General features: G+C 34.8%; 2 protein-coding genes across 2 annotated transcripts in view; one reads left to right on the top strand and one right to left on the bottom strand.

The window, feature by feature from the left end:
* Positions 1–1,167: 1,167 nt before the first annotated feature.
* LOC129573387 (mitochondrial folate transporter/carrier) lies at positions 1,168–6,621 on the top strand. The gene is made up of 6 exons (XM_055453870.1): positions 1,168–2,466; positions 2,850–3,003; positions 3,243–3,495; positions 3,606–3,719; positions 4,050–4,195; positions 5,727–6,621. Exons 1-6 carry the CDS (start codon positions 2,319–2,321, stop codon positions 5,848–5,850), a joined length of 939 nt encoding a protein of 312 aa, XP_055309845.1. The 5' UTR covers positions 1,168–2,318; the 3' UTR covers positions 5,851–6,621.
* A 4,065-nt stretch (positions 6,622–10,686) lies between these two features.
* LOC129573326 (uncharacterized) overlaps positions 10,687–11,915 on the bottom strand; it is a 7,006-nt gene continuing 5,777 nt past the window's right edge. Inside the window, exons 4-7 of the mRNA XM_055453720.1 lie at positions 11,855–11,911; positions 11,649–11,658; positions 11,032–11,318; positions 10,687–10,963 (exon numbers count right to left, since the gene is read on the bottom strand). Coding sequence (XP_055309695.1) covers positions 10,914–10,963; positions 11,032–11,318; positions 11,649–11,658; positions 11,855–11,911 — 404 coding nt within the window. The 3' untranslated portion in view covers positions 10,687–10,913. The remainder of the gene's footprint in view (positions 10,964–11,031; positions 11,319–11,648; positions 11,659–11,854; positions 11,912–11,915) is intronic.

Here is an 11,915-nt window from a genome sequence, read left to right as displayed (position 1 = left end):
TTTTTTTTTTTCATGTGAAACCGCATTTTGTTTGTGTGTGCAATTGATATGCGTTTTGGCTATAGAACATTCGATAGATATCTCGAGATAATTTTTTACCGCTGGTAATGTAAATATGTCAAATGCAATTTTCTTATTGGAACGAAAAAATGCAATTCGTTCGAATGGGTGAGCGTTGTATGTCTATGAGTTTGTTGAAATCATTAAAGTAGATTTCTGTCAGCTTCTTTTTCGCATTTAATGCAGGAGTGACAGAATGAGACAGAAAGAAAGAAAAACAAAAAGAGATTTCATTCGAGATATTTGCAATAATATAAACAATTTCACGTACGATTGATGCATTGCATGCATTTTTTACGTACGATTTAATTCCATATTCGACAGTCTCTTCTAGCCATGCTTTCCAAGTTTTTGCATCGCTTCGTAATTTTGTGTCTATACCGGTCGGGCAATGACAATAAATTTGATACCCAGATAAACATTTTTTTTTGCCGGTGATCGCGTGAATTTCGACAACACCATGCTGGCTGGTACGATACAACGGCATGTACATGAGAACAGATCTAGACCATAAATAGAATCCATGCTCACTTGCAAATATACTATAATGCCGCCTCGACCACTTTTGTCGATGCTCATGTGTTCAATCTCAACCATAGTTCCGTAAATCACAGTAAATTGAAAATACAATTTTAAGTTGAAGTCATGTTGGAATTATTTTATAGGCAAAGTCGGTTTTAATTGATCAAAAATGCATGAAAAGAAATGATTCTTCAAAAACAGCTTCGATTGAGAGCCGAGTTGATTCGGCATGATTATCGTTAGAATGATCAAATTCAACAGAATTTCATAGGTAAAATAGATTCAAGCGGAATGATGTACGAGACAAAGTCTAAAAATGTCGAGAAAAAACAGGTTTTGAGCGTCGAGAAAATCAGTTTTTTTTTCATTAAAAATACGGCAAAAAAGAACTTGAACAAAAATCAATTCAAAAAAACGATCTCTTGCAATTCAAAAGTTGAGCTTCATTGATGCCTCGTTTGTTTTGGTGTTCAAAACGATTATCGACCATTTGTGAAAATAAATAAGCTGGCGCCATCTATTGACATGCGATATGTAATCAACGGACGATTACCAGATGAGCGTGTGTCATTTGGATGTTTGACGTTTCGAATCAGGCTGGCTGGCTCGCATTTGTGTGTGTGTGTGTAATGTGAAACGCACATGAGATTTTTCTACATCTATTGTGTTGTTTCACATGCATGTTGACTAGTTTTCAAAATTATTGCATAAAATTTGTTCGAACTTCAACAATTCGGAACATTTGGAATTTCCCACAAATTTGTTTCTCTTCATCGTATCCATACCGTCGAACCCAAAGCCCGTTTGTTGCAAGCAATAAAGTTTAGAAAGTGTTGTGTATGTGTGTAAAAAAATCAAATGAGAAGAACGATTTGATAAGATTTCAAAAGTGTAAAGCAATATTTGGTGTATCTTGCGTCATCTAAAGTGCGAAAAAAAAAATTTATATTTGACTTTCGCCAGCCCCGTGTGTGATTCATCAAGGAAGTGCATTGAACAATGTTCCATTGAATAATTGTGACAAGGTTGGAAAACGTTGGAAAAATTATAAAATCCAAAAACAGAATTCACGAAAGGATGCAGCAATTGATGTGCCGCCAAACATAGCAAAGTAGTGTTTTTGCCGTGAAATCAGACAGTTAATGGGCATTCACAGTTCAAGTGGACAAACAGTCAGCTGGTCGAAGTCATTCACTGTGTTGTTTGCATAGCATCGCATGCACCATACAATTCACACTATCGAAGCAGTGTTCTACTTGCTCGCAATTCAAACGAATACGCACTGAGTTTTCTTTATTCGAATTTTTTGTGTGCCGAGGATTTGAAAACACTTTCAAATGATATAATGCCGGAACTAAATTCAAATTCGGTTTGCATCAATGTGGATGCCGTCGAGTTGTTAGTGCTCAAATCATACAGTGAATTGATAGTGAGTAGTAAAGTGGACGATTTAGAAAAAACTATATCATAAATGAATCGATAATCATCACATACACAAAGTCAAAACCAAATTTATTGAAATAAAGAAAGAATTTTATTTCTTTTGCCGCGTAAACTTATTGTGATATTCAAAAAAGGAAAATTCGACGGAAATCAACACGATAAATCCCATTCGAGTTTTGTGAACTAAACGGAAACGAGAGGCGAGAGAAATTTATTTATAGAGAAATTTACAATTCGATTTTATTACAAAAATCAAATGCTGATTGCAAAATCAGTGGAAAATACATCAGAAAATGGCTGCAATGAAAACGAACGGTACAACGCGGAAAACTAACGTTTTTTCCCACATTCGATACGAGCACATGGTTGCTGGTTTCTCCGGTGGCGTTACATCCACACTCATCTTGCATCCACTGGATTTGATCAAAATTCGATTTGCTGGTAGGTGACTTTTTTTCCACTTTTCATACCAATGACACCCATAAACTCACATAGATGAGAAAACACTCTTTTTCCTTCATTTTTTGAGGCAACATTTGGTGTGAAATTTTTTATGCGAATTTATTTGCCATTGTGTGTGATATTTTCCATTGATTTGAATGAATTTTAGGTCTTTCCTGTAATAAAATTTTCTAAAAGCAATTTTCTTTGTTAAAAAAATGTCTAAACCTACTGTTAGAATGAATTTCAAACTCTGACAGTTGTGATAGTGTTTAGATAAGTTGTAGAAACATTATAAAATTGTTCACTATTCATTAAAACAGTGTTAAATATTTAAATCTTGTTAAAATAATTGAATTGTCTGTTTTTGTCAAAATTTCCAGTGAACGATGGTCGAACCACAACAATACCGCAATATCGTGGCCTTGCTAGTGCTTTTATCACCATTTTTCGACAGGAGGGTCTGAGTGGACTTTACAAAGGTGTCACACCGAATGTGTGCGGCTCGGGCAGCGCATGGGGTTTTTACTTTCTATTGTAAGAATTACAATCATTTGGCACATTTTTCGCAATCATTTTTGTTTGTTCAGTTTTGTCTTGAGCCAAAACTATTGACTTGAATATTTAGTTGAATCATTTGATTCATGTTTTCGTATAAAATTTATAATATAGAATAATGAAATGATCAAATAATTGAGAAATAATTCAAATTGATTCGTTCAATTCAATGCAAAAAACAAAAACTTAATCAACTATTCCATCCAACAAACATCTAGTTATAACTCCATCAAAACTTGGATACAAAAAGGTAATACAACGACACCGCTGGGTCCAACGATGCATATGATGGCGGCGGCTGAGGCGGGCGTCTTAACGCTGGTGATGACAAATCCAATTTGGGTGGTAAAAACACGTCTGTGTCTGCAGTACGGCCGAGAAAGCGATGGTTCACCACAAACACGGTACAAGGGAATGATCGATGCATTGACCAAAATCTATCGTCACGAAGGCATTCGGGGACTGTATCGGGTTTGTACAAACAAAACAATTTAAATCGGTTCAATGCAAAATGAACGAGAATTACCGTTTTAATAATAATCCACATGTAATAATACCGGTGCATTTTTGTTTTCACACAGGGTTTCATTCCTGGCATGTTCGGCGTTAGTCATGGTGCTATTCAATTTATGACGTACGAGGAAATGAAAAACAAATTCAATCAGTATCGAAACGTTCCAATTGATACGAAAATGGTAAGAATCGATGGGAATTTAATGAAGAATTGACATTTTCATATGAATTTGAAGAACACTCAGAGGAAATGCAACGAAAATCCAAAGCAAAGAGCAAATCGATGGAACCAATTCATTTTTGCGATGTTCTACATTTAAAAATGCAATTGACTCGATTCTTATATTGGAAATTTGTTGCTTTTATTTCTCTAAATGTTCGTCCAATTCATTCGAAAGATATTTTTCATCCATTGAGATATGATTCCATTCCTTGGGCTCAGCTAATGATCCTATTTCTTCTAATAAAAAAAAAGTACTAACATATTTTCCCCATTCTAATGCCAACACCAGGGAACGATGGAGTATTTAGCATTCGCAGCGATATCAAAATTGATTGCAGCTGCTGTAACATATCCATATCAGGTGGTGAGGGCGCGTATGCAAGACCATCATCATACTTATGCGGGCACATGGGATTGCGTCAAACAGACATGGAGGTATGAGCGAATGCCTGGTTTTTATAAGGGTCTAGCGCCATATTTACTTCATGTCATGCCCAATATCTGTTTAGTGATGATAATTTATGAGAAATTCGCCTGCACATGATGCAATTGCAATCTTTTGTTTCGTTTCGATTTTACTCGACAAATTGACACACACACACACACACACACACACACACAATTCGAACGATAGACATATTTTATTTATATATAAATATCGATCCCAATCATGTAGGGGAATCACTGAGAAATACATCAAACTGTTATGCTGTATTTTTGTGCTTTTAATTCAATGCTTTTTCCGGTTTCTTACATCCAAAGAAGAAAATGATTTTTCGTTTCATTTTGATTTTTTTTGCTCAATCAGAAGCTTTTTTTTTTTCTTGATTCGACCAAAAACATTTCGTTTTCTGGGTTCGATCAACAGAGAATCAGTCCAATCGATCAATCCACAGCAATCATTTAATAATAATCAAAAATCATTGTTCCTATTATTTATTTTTCCGTTCGTTATCCCGTTCCTTACTTTTCAAACACAAGACATCAACCAAACTACAAATAGAAACCCGAAAACCAACTGTGTATTGCATTAACGATGTTGTAATAGGATAAAAAACGATTTTGTTGTACGCACAAAAATGAACAGTTGACTGAGAATCCATTATTTATTGGGACATGAGTAGCTTAGTTTGAATCACTCGAATCACTATTTGATTTATCGTTTAGATAGGATTTCTTTTTCAATTTTCATTCAATTTACCTAAAATTCTTAGCTCGGACAGTTGATGCGAAAAAGAGTCAGGAAAAATATTCCTTTGAATAAAAATGAAGAAAACAAATACCCGCACATTTCATGTAGTGCTAAAAACAGTCAATGTAATGTCAACAACACACGAGATCAATTTGAAATATTTTGTATATATTTGAAGATCCTTTAAATTCGAAGCAGAAACAAAAGCAACAGTGAATTGTCAAATATTCTACAATTGTAAATGTTAGAAAACGGTGTAAGCGTAGACGAAGCAAGATGAATATAAATTATTGTCAAATTGATGCGTAGATTATTGGAGATGGACGATTTGTTTGTATTTAAGTGAAAACTGCGACACAATTTAGCATAAGATGGCCAATATCAAGTGTTTTTTTTTTGCTTTCAATTTATAAATAGTAGCGAAATATTGTTTCATCATTATGTTGTGTAAAAGAACGAATTTTCAAACTCAAGACAAGAAAAAAAAGAAAAACAATCGAAACGACTTGTCCAGCCTGACATGTAATTGTGTGTCTTGGTTGTGGCGATGATCGAATTGGATGGCGAATGGCCATACGTTACGCGAATAAAAAGTAATTTTTTTCTATATTTCTTTCATTGTTGTTGTTGTTGTACTTTGTCTCCATTCAGCGCCAGGGATTACGCTTCTTTAGTAGTCTTTACTCCCCTTTCGTCTTAGATTAAACAAAAAAAAAACCAGAAGAAATACCAAGTTATTAAAACAACTGATTCCGTTTTCTTTGTCCGTTGTAGATACGAAAGTTGGCGCGGTTTCTATAAAGGATTTGGCGTAAATATTTTACGAGTCATACCGGCCACAGTCATTACATTTATTACCTATGAGAATGTCTCGCATTACCTATTGAAGAAATCGTAGTAGCGAGACTAGCGTAGGCACATCACATGACTACCCGCAAAACACACACAAACACAGAACAAACACGATTAAATGTTCTAGTAGTCAACGGTTGCCGTTGTTTTTGTTTTTATTTAGCTACAAACCAAAACTTGAATAAAAAGACCATATGCATTTTTGAAAACACGACCAACTATCAGCCCATTCATTTTCATTGAGTTCACTAGTTTGATTTTTCGACGCTTTTCAGAATCAGTCCTAAATTTTTCGAATCGTTTTCCAAAGGCTTCGTTGAGATTCACAACTTGAGAAAATGACTTCACTCTTTCCACCTCATGCTTTCTGCTCAAGAATTTTTTTTCCGCTTTTCTAGGGAATTCAAAGAAAACGGTTAAGCGGGAGAGGAATTAGGATGCAAATGAAATGCATATGTTTAAAAAAACAGCAACTTTTATCAGTTATACGAAAGACGCAACCAATTTGCAACAACCCTAAAACTTCAGTCCCAATTTTCAGAACTGTTGTAAAACTTGATATCCTTTGACCATCTTTTAAGTCGTAGTAAACATACTCATTTATTTCTTTCATAACAAAATCCATGAAACATACACTACTCACAATCCCATCTGTAGATACATGTTTTCCTCGAAAGATAGTTTTAAGGCCAGAATGTTGATAAGTCTTTTAACAATTTTACCTAAATTATTACGCTGTATTTGCATGACAAGTTGCCATCTTAAAGAACTTAGACAAAATAAACTGTATAAGAACCACTGTGTCAGTTTAACAAAATTATTTGCTTATTCTGATACAAGAAACTCCCGTATGAAACTTGCTTCTTGCATCAGAATAAAAAGATAATAAATTTGATTTAATTTAAAAAAATCATAGTTGGCTTTGTTGACTCTTAGCTGAAAGAACACTTGGAACGGGTATTAATAGATCATAGCTGACCTCCAACAAAACAGCGGCTGTTGAGATGTCAAAATAAATTGAAGCAACTTCAAAGGGCATATCAATATAATTTACAATTTCAAATCGAAGCTAAACAGCGCGTCAAGTTTAAACTTCATGCTATCTCCGCCCCATGACTCCAACACATTCAAAAAAATGCAATACTTAAATTTTGGAAGATAACCCTATGATCGTTTACAAATTATTTTACCTACGATTCTTCCTCCATAAAAAATCTTTCCGATGTATTAAATTATAAATGAAGAAGAAAAAAACTGGAAAAGGTAAGAAAAAACTTGAATTTCTTTATAAGAAAGGTAAGAGTTCCATCCCGACGAAAAATTTGCGGTAAAATAGGTATACGCCGACAATCCGTTGCATATCCGCGGTTACTCGCAATGCGAATAGGAATCCACAATAAAAGTTGCCGCAAAATGTTATCGCTGAATACCCTGCGACTTTTAATCTAATTTTGTCAGATATCCATTTTCCAATTTTGGGAGATAAATACCCAAATAACCAAACTCACTCCTACAACTCAGCCTTTCTGATCATGAAAATAGTAAACAATACAGCGGCACCTGGGGACTAAGTGCAACGTGTCATACTTTCAACGTTTGAATTACACAGACGCACTTACACAGACGCATACTTGTTACAGCAAACTATGTGCATGATTCTCTATTTCTCCAACCAGTCACCTAGTAGTTCTTGTTTGACGTTTCCTATCTATTTGTACCGACGATCAGAGAGGCTCGTACAGCTTACCTACATTTGATTGATCCATACGCATTTGACTGGAAAAAAACTCGAATTCGAAATGGAATAAATAAAAACAAATAATTCAGTTGTGATCTACTCGATCATTTATCGTATTTTCGAATTATTTATTGTTTTTTTTTGGTTTCTGGTAATTTTTACACTGTGTTTAATTTCGCTTCATGCATTTTGTTAGCGCTAAGTTTTGTATGTTCTGTGATTGATAGTAAGGTAAATGAATATGAAATGAAAAAAAAAATGAAAAGTGAAAAGCATTTTGAAGACAGGCTCACATTATTGCATTAACAATGCTTTAGTCGATTTTGTTGGGCGACCTGCTTTTCGGTTTTGTGACAAGAGTGTCGTAATTGCGGTTGCTGGAAGAACGGCAATTTTTCTTCGCATTGCGATGCCGACAACGTGTTTACATATGTAATGTTTAAAAAAATCCAGGCAAATTGCCTGAGGCAATCGCACTGAGAATTAGATTGCCATTTTTTCGTGTCTTTCGAAATTTTCACCGTATAAAACATGCCATGCCCAAATTCTACATACTGATCGAATGTCTTCCAGGCCATTTGCTGAAGCTTTTCGACTGCATCCAAGTCAAACGCCTTTTCCGATTCGACCCATTTTGTTGATGGTGCAAAGAACATCATTTCCGATGCGTTTTCAGATATTTTAACCGTCGGAATGTTAGTATCCTTTGCCTAAATCGCTGATTTCACCCACAAAGATTTTGGAATCGTAGGATCATTGTTGATGCACCGAGTTTTGTTTTTATTCTTTTATCTAAAACTGTGCTGGACAAAGTTATGCTCCATCGCATATGGGGTACGAGTTATGGGAGGAAAACCGAAAAAATGCAAAAAATCCGTATAAATGTATGGAAAAATATCAATTTTTCCCACTGCACATTCAGAGATGATTTGAGCCAAAGTGAGAGGTTTTGTTGAAAACTGATGTTCGGGAGGTATAGCTAATTTTCCATGAGGAATCCAAAAATGTAATTGATTTGAGATTGAGGATTGAGGTTTACCCACTTTGGGGTGGTTTTTGTACTTTTTTCACTTTTTGACCTCTACCCTTTAAACTGGGTCAACATGGGAGGCAAACACTATGTGCTAATGAAATCTATGAGAACAGGCGCAACTTTCGTGGGATATAACCTATTTGCCTAATTGAGTTTTAAGGGGAGAAAAATGCATCGTGTGTTGGGGATGAAATTTTTAACATTCGAAGGCGAATTTAGAGTATACACCCAACACGAGTTCACCATGGTATCCCACGAAAGTTGCGCCTGATCTACTTATGGAGCCTTCATTTATCTTAAAATTTATTTAAAATTTGACAATAGATAATTTAAAAAATGTGAAGAAAAGATAAAGATAAGATAAATCCGCGAAATGAAATTTTCATCTAGATAAGATAAAAGATAATATCTCATCTTCAGATGTTATCTCAACCAAACACTGATTATGACTAGGGGCAATTCACGAGCTGCGAATGGTGCCAGTTGTGCGAATGGGCGAATGGTAGTATGTGCATTTAGATACAAACATTTGCAAATGCTACGAATGCGTGCGAATGCGAATGGAACCATTCAATGTATTTAAATACAAGCCACACCTCGAGCATGCTTTTGTATCTTTGGCAAAAATGGTTCTGTACTAAGCTGAAAAAACTTAGCTAACAATTTAAAATACATTGCGCCACACAAGCCATCTAGATGGCGCCACAAGAAAATTTGGTTCTTGTACGAGGTGTATGCTCAAGATATGATACAAGCATTCGCGAATGTTCGCGAATGGTTACGAATGGCACTGCAAATGAGTGTGCTATTCAAATGAGTAGCATTGCGAATGCACGAATGCAACTAGAACTGAACGACATTCCAAAACACTTGTCAAAACAGTGCAAATTCAAGTCGTTAAAATGGTAAACAGAACATTATTGAGGCTAATTTAATATAAAAATTATATCATACAAAAACTTTTTTCTGAATTAGTGAAATTTCCAATAATACAATTCCAGTTGATATCAAAATGCTTCTGGAAATAAGTGCGTTTGACACAAAGTCATCGCTTATGTTAATTGACCGCAGTGTTGGGTAATGTTAACAATTTCTGTATCTAGATAAGATGGGATTCTTTTTTATTTTGAAAAAAATTATCTAGATAAGATGCAGCATCTTATCTAAAAAAAGTGTGAAGATAAGATACTATCTTAAAAGTATCTAGATATTTTTTAAGATAATCATCTTGAAAATTATCTAGATATTACTGAAAGATACCGTTGAAAAAATATGTATCTAGATAAGATGAGATATTTTACTGCAAGATTAAGATAAGATAAAAGATATCATCTTATCTGTTATCTTATCTGTATCTTATTCAATATCTTTATCTTTACCCAACACTGATTGACCGTGAAATTATCAACGATATTGAAGAATTTGTGAACGAAAATTTGAAAAAACTCAAAAATACTTCGTTTGAAAATACTGTTTTCCACTGATTTTGTTTTGTTTTTTATTTATGGTGCGATTCAAGACTTTTGGTATCGACAAAATTAATGAATTATTTGCCAGAGAATATTCGTATGCCGTATCTTTCAAATAAAATTTATGTTCGTTTATAAATTCTTCTATATCGCTAATGCTTTTAGAATCAATGGATAACAGAGCAGTTTCGCATTCAAATCCAGTACTTATTATGATTTTTTCTAAATTTGCCGCTAGTTTTTCGGCCAATTTCTTTTCTAATATCTGAAACACACGCGAACTCATTGCTTATGGCGTTTTTAGCGCTCAATCGCTACTGAGGTTTGAGTGAACACAAGTATTCGTAGCCATTCGCGAATGGCTACGAATGCTTGTGCGAATGTGTTAATACATTCACTATGGAGCGTCGCGCGAATGATCGCGCGGCAATCCAAATACATGGCGAAACAGGCACGAATGCCTCTTATTCTGCGAATGGCAATGACATTCGCGAATGTGAATTGCCCCTAGGATTATGATCTCCACTTTTAAATAGAATTCACAGTAATATGGCTTTGTCTAGAAATTTTGGACTTATGTTTCATAATGTTGGGGAAAAACTTAAATAGTGACACAAATATCTTAATTCAAAAGCTAAAAAATTAAGGCACCATAATGTATGGTTTTTATTTTTATTTTCATTCTATTTGAGATAGTATTTAAGTGGCCTTTCAAAAAATACAAAGATGTGTTAGCAGTCGGAACACAAACGAATTATCGACTTATCCTACTTTCAATATTCGACCCAGTTGCTAGGCATAGATGGTTGCTTGTAATCAAGGGTCGATGTTACAGGAATACAATGAAATCATTTGATATTTTAGATACATCACATATGTGCACTCGTATCACGGAGAAATTTAGCTACCTTTTGGTGACCTGGAAAACAATAGATCAATGAGATCAATCAAATCATGTTCTTTTCAAACATAAATATTCAAAATTACCATTCACTTCAGCTGCATGAAGAGATGTGTGTCCATCGTGGTTTCCAGCGTGAATATCAGCTCCATTTTCGCAGAGAAGTTCAACGACAGTGATATGACCTGAAAGGTAATGAATAAATGAAAAAAATTGAACCGTTGCGACAAAGAACATGTTTGTTTTTGAGTGAAACATAATTTTTTTTATATAGAGTTTACACGTGGCAATGAAATCCATACTGACGACAACATTCAACCTGCCTCTAGTGGTCATACATACAACACACGTTGAGCGGTCACACAATTTACAACTTCAATTAACTTCACAGAGCGGCGAAAAATGCATAGATAGGCGAATGGGTGGAATTTTCAATGAAAACTCGAGCACCCACTATAAAAAAACTGTCGCTGGCTAAAAACATCACCTACTGCAGCTAAGAAAAATATTGTTACAGTAATTTCCATTTTCATTCATTTCTCAAATAATATTAATATCATATTTTCTTGATAGTCACCCAAGCGAAAGAGTACGATAAGGCTCTATCATGACGATAAATTTCATCGTAGACTAGCGGCGAGCGCGTGTATTCAACACATCTCCGTTCTCACTGCTGCTATGTTAAACAGCGGTTCACGCACACCGATACATAACTGGTCATGTTTATGCATAAACATCGTAAAACATTTAATAGATTTTACTCGATTTCTTGATTTTGAAAATACGGGTGCATTGGTTTGCCCCGAAAAAATGGTGGTAAATAGGTCAAAATCAAAAGATTGTTCGGATTCAGATCAATGAATGAAGATTCTTCGGATCTTCTTTCCGAACATAAATATTAAAAATTACCATGCTCAGCAGCCCAGTGAAGAGGTGTACTTCCATCGTTCTCTTTTTTATTAACATCTGC

Source organism: Sitodiplosis mosellana, unplaced genomic scaffold (genome assembly GCF_009176505.1).
Source record: "Sitodiplosis mosellana isolate CC-2019 unplaced genomic scaffold, AAFC_SMos_1.0 Smas_scaffold_6062, whole genome shotgun sequence".
Lineage (NCBI taxonomy): Eukaryota > Metazoa > Arthropoda > Insecta > Diptera > Cecidomyiidae > Sitodiplosis > Sitodiplosis mosellana.
This window is presented reverse-complemented; position numbering and strand designations above follow the sequence as displayed.

Excerpts from the sequence above, each read along its gene's own strand:
- LOC129573387 (XM_055453870.1), top strand. The coding sequence starts at position 2,319 with ATGGCTGCAATGAAAACGAACGGTACAACGCGGAAAACTAACGTTTTT. Across the intron at positions 3,720-4,049 it reads TTCCAATTGATACGAAAATG|GGAACGATGGAGTATTTAGC; the intron begins GTAAGAATCGAT and ends TGCCAACACCAG. Across the intron at positions 4,196-5,726 it reads TGCGTCAAACAGACATGGAG|ATACGAAAGTTGGCGCGGTT; the intron begins GTATGAGCGAAT and ends TGTCCGTTGTAG.